Here is a 6,205-nt window from a genome sequence, read left to right on the forward strand (position 1 = left end):
GATGCAGTATTTTGTGAGGAGATTTAGGCAGCATGAACTGTGGCTCATATTTTATTATTTAAGCTGCTCTACGAGCACACACGCTAGCTAGATGGTTTTTAGATAGTTAGGAGTATTAGTTAGTTAGTGTAAATTAGTATCAGTTAGGATCTGTTAGCACACAGAACTGTTAGTTTTCGCGAAGCAGGTCTGACTTTCATATAATTATATATTCTTATAGTGATAGACTTCATCATATAAATTTATTTTGAACTTAGTAACAATTTCAGGGAATAAATAGAAATTTAAGATTTCATTTCTATTCTAATATTCACGTATATTAAATACAATTATATTGTTATGTATCATATGATTTTGTAAACATTGGCCGGTGTACAAAAACCGGTCCCCAAACAAACACGCAGTACGAGCGTGCTAAATAACTCTACAATCCACAATCGATCCTCGAAAATGTTCTAAAAGGACCCCATCAGGCATCAATCATCATGCCAATGCCATCAGTTAAAACCTTACTGGGCCGCGCTCAGCCTGTCATTCCGCCGAATCTCTATGTTTATGAACATAATAGCCTGAGGTCCCCATGTAATTAAAACCAACTTAATTTGATGTATTTTCGGACGCTGATTCCGAATCACACCCCATGACATAGGGTTAAAATGCTCCCCTGGTGCGTCCTGGCGAAAAATTGTCTCGTCCTCGATCACGTGATATGACCATAATCGTATAAAGAAGTTAGTGTTAGGGTTAGGGTTTTAAATAGTCGTTCAGGGCCAGCTAGAGAACGGGTTGAACTTGAAACGACCTTGCGCAAAACTCCTGCTTACCTGGGGACCTCAGGCTATTATGTTCATAAACATAGAGATTAGGCGGCATGACAGGCTGAGCGCGGCCCAGTAAAACTCCTGCAGGAACTTCCCGACATTGTACAAACTGAGACCTCGACTAAAGTTAACCATTTTCTAGTTCTACTGTTTATATAAGAGGAGCACACATTTAAAACTCTTTCTATACTCCTTCATGACTAAATTGAAGATTTAGAGAATTTTACCTGTTAAAAATTGGTGAAAAATATGGGCGCAGCCCAAGTCAAAATTATCCGAAACATTAAAGTCAAAAAAATGTTTATGTTGTTCCTGACCCTATAATAGAGCGACTAATAAGATATGATCTCTAATTATTTGAATAACTTATGGTAAAATGAACCATTAAGGCCTAGCTAGCTGAGCAATTTGGCACTAGAGATCATTTTCAAACACAGTTTCAAGATCCATTCAAATTTCAAATAATAAAGTTTTAAATCCAGCAAGATTTTGGCTTTCATGCTGTGCCAATTTTGGGGTCAAAGGATAAAGTCCTGCAAATTTTGAAAATATGCTTACTACAGTAATAGTTCTCGAAAAGGGAGCAAATAAAAGATGAAAGAGGAAAAATCTGGAAAATGTTTTGGAGAATTTGCTTTAAGTTTTCCTTACAAGCTCCTCAATGCATTTTTCATAAAACTCATGCAGCTGCATAAGCTACGAATTGAAAAAAGTATATTTAGTGTTGGAACAATGACATAAGACATTCTATTATGGGGTTTCAGTTTCCTTAGGAAGTATCTTGACTGAATTAAATTGACACACTAAGCAGTTATTTCCCGCTGCAATTATAAAATGTCCAAGTTGTCTTCAATTAAGTGATTTAATCCTACATAAGCAAAGAATGTTCTCAAGATTTAACAATCTAACTTAAAACTTATGCCTAAAGAATAATGCGTGTTCCTAGACTGTTTCCTCAACTTTTTAACACGAGACTTTAGATCATGTAGATGAACTTCTTACCATGATTGGCTTCATCTCAACATGAGAGGAGTAGGTTTCCTGTCCACTTGGCTTAAGTTTGTTGTAAACGAACACAGTTTTGACAGGTTGTAAATAATTTCTGGAATTTAAATCTTGATCTTCTTCTTTCATTTAATATTTTTGATAAACGTTGCGCCCTAAAATTAAAAACCAAACAAATCTCTGATTTATCTTTTCTCAATTTTATGCTCCTATTTCATACATTTCGTCACTGCCCATTTTTTCCATATGTTAGACAATGAATCTTAAAGACTTAGAATAGTCTTTTTGCATGCAAACGGCCTCGACACAGTCAAAAATGCACATATACATATCAACACTTTATACCTAACAAAATTTACACATTTAATTCTCCATGCAACCCCACAACATCAACTACAATTATCATAATCATAAGTTTCTCTTTATTCTTCTCATCATAGACTTACCTTCTCCGCAATTCTATCTCTCCACGACTAGGTCCATGTAACACCGTATTCCCCCTAGATTCTAATATTCATTCCTCTCACTCCTTACAGCCCACTAATCTTAAACATTTCGTGCTTGCTCCCACATCACACTTTTCTTTGTATTATCTCCTCATGGTTAAAAGAAATGTTCTTCTCCTGGTAAATGAATAAGTCAAGATTCCAGCCGCCTCAGCGTCCTATATCTTTATTCATTCTTGTTTCTCTCTAACTTTCTTTGATAACGTCTTGTTAATCCTTCTATCTAATCCAGTCCAACTCCCTACTTAACTCTACCAAATTCCAGTCTTATTCCATTCGTAACCTAAGCCTCCTCCCATCCCCTTCTTGATGGTAATAAATTTCCGAACTTCATCCTTTGCTAACATAGAGCAGCTGACATAATGCCCTACAGAGACTTGGCTCAAAAATCTATTTCTACAACGAAATCTTTCCTCTTCTCAATATGAAATTCTCCGCAATGACCGCACGAGAAAGACTCATCCTCAAGATCCTAGATACCCTAAAAAGTTTAGGGAAAATGGAGGTGTGTTTCTTTGGCTGTTCGTCGACTCGATGCCACTACACCCGTACTACCATAGCCAAGGTGCAGAATCTTTGCCGTTAAAATTGCTTTTTCCTAACAAAAGAGTATTGTAATCTGTACTTGTTATAGAGTAGGAAACTCTTGGGTACCTATCAAGATGTCATAGTTAGTTATATCGCAAGCTAGTTTCCAAAAGAATCCCCCTAAACTATGATATTGGTGATTTTAAATCTCCCCCATACAGACTGGCTATCTTATCCATACCGTACCTATTGAGCAATCCTTCATAATTCTTTCAGTGATCATTCACCTCCCCAGTTGATCCACATCACCCACCCATAAAAGTGGTAATACATTAGACATTCTTCTCATAATATGATAACACAATCGATAACTTAATGTCTGTGATTCCTCATTCCGTTTGCAAATCTGATTCATTTTCCTGTCACTTTTTCAATAAAAGCTCCATTTCCCGCAAGCAAACTCCTAAACGAAAATTATAATTATAAGAAAGCAAACTGGGACATGATTAATCGTGAATTATGCTCGATTAATTGGCAAGTCCTAGAATAGCCTGATCCATGATCTCTTGGAAGTTAGTAAAAAGACTGCATTATGATTTAGTTGATCTACCTATTCCTAAAGTAACTATAAATCAGAGTTACAACCCCGTTCGATATGGAACTTTTTTTCTTCATGCCGTAAAAAGGAAGACACAGATCTAAATTTAAAATTTCTGGTTCATTTCTGATGATTAAGTTTGTTACTAGCCGTAAAGGATTTTAAAGCTTTCTCACCAAATATAAGAGACAATCTTTCAATATTGATGATCCAGCGCAAATAACTAAGAAGTTTTGGTCCACATGTTAATATAAATCAAACACCTGCCGTATCCTAATTGTGTATAGTTATTCTACACTTCGGTTAAACCCAAAGCCAAGCGGAACTTTTCATTCTTCTTTTATACCAGTTTTCGGATCCTTCACTAGACACTGATATCTCCTATGTCCAATGATTGTTGAATTTTGATATTGATCGATCATCGGGGATTTCGTAAGCTTCTTTCAAATATTAATTCAAATAAGCCCAGGGACCAGATGGCATACACGTAAAATTCTCAAAAATTGTTCCGTAGTTAGCCTTACCCTCTACATGCATTTATTCGTGTCTTACACAGCGCTACATTCCAATTGGGCAGCATACCCTTAAAGGTAAAGTAACACGAAGAAGGAGATAGTGACTGTTTTTACTTATAATATCATTCCACAAAAGTTACAGTTCTATTTATAAAGGATAGTTAAAATCAGCGCCCAAGTCTAATCTTTGACAAATAACTAAATGTCCAAACTGAAGTTTCTTTATGACACACAGATTTTTATTTTCACAGATCACATTTGTGCTGTACCCACCTCGACAACATCAACAGGATCGTTATCACCTCCAACCCCAGTGTTTGGGTCAACATACTCCGGATCTTCCCATGTCTGTGGAATAGCTCCATAGTTCCACATGTAACCATGATAAGGGAACAAATTGCTGACATATCTCAGTGTGTTTACTCCATCTGTAGTTTGGAGTAGTGTTCAGTGATACAGTTGATAACTATCATAAATTGAACTTATGTTATCTTAATATATATCTTAGATTTTAAACTTATACTAGTATAAGTTTAAAATCTAAGATATATAGTAAGATAACATAAGTTCAATTTATGAGGTTTCGAACCGGTAGTAGCCCTTTTTAGTGACAACTGACAGCATTATGTAGTGACAAACCAACTGCAATACAAATTCATGACATTTTCAACAAAAGTTTGACTTCTAACTTATTACTCATGCAATGAATCAGAAGCTTTACCATATATTTTGGTATCTTGAATGATTGGGTTTAATGTTTCCTCCTTGGTAATTTCGTTCTTTGCATTACTCCATCTTGGCATCTCTACCACCATGTTGTATACTGAAATGTTAAGAAAACTCATCAGTCAATAATTAAAATATATATCAGTACACACTACGAATGTGGTAAATTACAGGAGCAGTACTGTTCATCAAGATCACAACAATTTATAATTTAAATCATTAGAATTAGTAGTCGTAGAATCAAACCATAGTATAGAAGTACTAATAGTAAAAGTCAAATCTCAATTTCTTACCTCCATCCTCAACTTTAAAGGGAATGTCATGAAAGGGAGAGATAGGCACACCATCTGAATTCTTCAAGTATACCTTATGGCTAAAAGTGCCAGGAATTCCTTTGTGGACTGGTTTGTAATCTTCACTCTGAATTAACGGGTCGTTCACATATTATGTAATCACCCGAGGGGGAAGGGGGGTTTTCGAATGATTTGTAATTTTGACACAATAGCTATGTGTAAAACTGATATTAATTTTTCCAAAAAGTAATTACGCAATATGTGAACGACCCCTAAGTTCATTTCAATGACAATGCAATGGGTATACAAAATTGGTTACTGGTTAAAATATTTAAGTAACACAGTAGTGGTGAAATATCAGCCATTGGTCCTAGCGACTAATCCTGTAATAATGCTATGTTGTAATTGATCACAATTTATCTGCAGCGGATTATTAAAATATAAGGACACTTACTTTTAGGAGAGGTACCAACAAGATGAAACAAATAAAAATGAGCATAATGTATCTGCAAGCATCAACTACTCATCTCTGTGCTTATAAATGCTACGGAGACAATGAGATTACGAAGTCATTCATCTATGAAAAGTGGTAAGTGCCTATGTTAAAATATTTCGCAAAAGTGATAAATCAATGACTAGAACCAGCTACATTTGTAAACCAATGAGTTTACATCTGATAACATTATCAAAAAAAAGACAATAGTAAAATTCCCTTAACAGCCAGATGTTAGAATATGTGATTCAAAGGGATATATCGCAGACAATTGCATTAAGATTTCATGGTCCTTGTTATTTCTGATCACACATTTATCTCTCTTTTGTGACGGAATACTTCTAACCGTGTTTACCCTTTCTAGCAATGACAAGGAAACAGGGATAACCGATTGGACTGGGGAGTTGCAGACCAGAGGCAGCACACTACCGTCCAATCGGTAAGTATTTATAATGTTTAGTTTTTAGGTATTTATTTGGAATTGGTTTAATTTGGTTGTAAAGTTATTATATTATGTAATAAAGTATTTTGTTTTACAGGTTTTGTACATACGACAAATACGGGTTTTATTGGTCAACTAAAGGTCATCTAACAGTCCTGACCATTTCGAAGTACATACACAATTAGGATACAAATGTGATTATTACTTCATTGCAGTGGTGTGACGAAGGGCCCCGTTGTCCTTAAGTACTAGCAAAAAGTCTTATTTTGGACCGAATA

The 6,205-nt window shown here is 35.4% G+C and overlaps 1 protein-coding gene across 1 annotated transcript in view; it reads right to left on the reverse strand.

Moving 5' to 3' along the window:
• The window catches only part of LOC134814474 (uncharacterized), a 96,233-nt gene extending 90,662 nt beyond the window's left edge, over positions 1–5,571 (reverse strand). The window contains exons 1-4 of the mRNA XM_063822600.1: positions 5,447–5,571; positions 4,993–5,119; positions 4,695–4,796; positions 4,247–4,401 (exon numbers count right to left, since the gene is read on the reverse strand). Coding sequence (XP_063678670.1) covers positions 4,247–4,401; positions 4,695–4,796; positions 4,993–5,119; positions 5,447–5,491 — 429 coding nt within the window. The 5' untranslated portion in view covers positions 5,492–5,571. The remainder of the gene's footprint in view (positions 1–4,246; positions 4,402–4,694; positions 4,797–4,992; positions 5,120–5,446) is intronic.
• Between the last annotated feature and the right edge of the window lie 634 nt (positions 5,572–6,205).

This window comes from Bolinopsis microptera, chromosome 4 (assembly GCF_026151205.1).
Source record: "Bolinopsis microptera isolate Bmic1 chromosome 4, MBARI_Bmic_1.0, whole genome shotgun sequence".
In the NCBI taxonomy this organism is placed as follows: domain Eukaryota; kingdom Metazoa; phylum Ctenophora; class Tentaculata; order Lobata; family Bolinopsidae; genus Bolinopsis; species Bolinopsis microptera.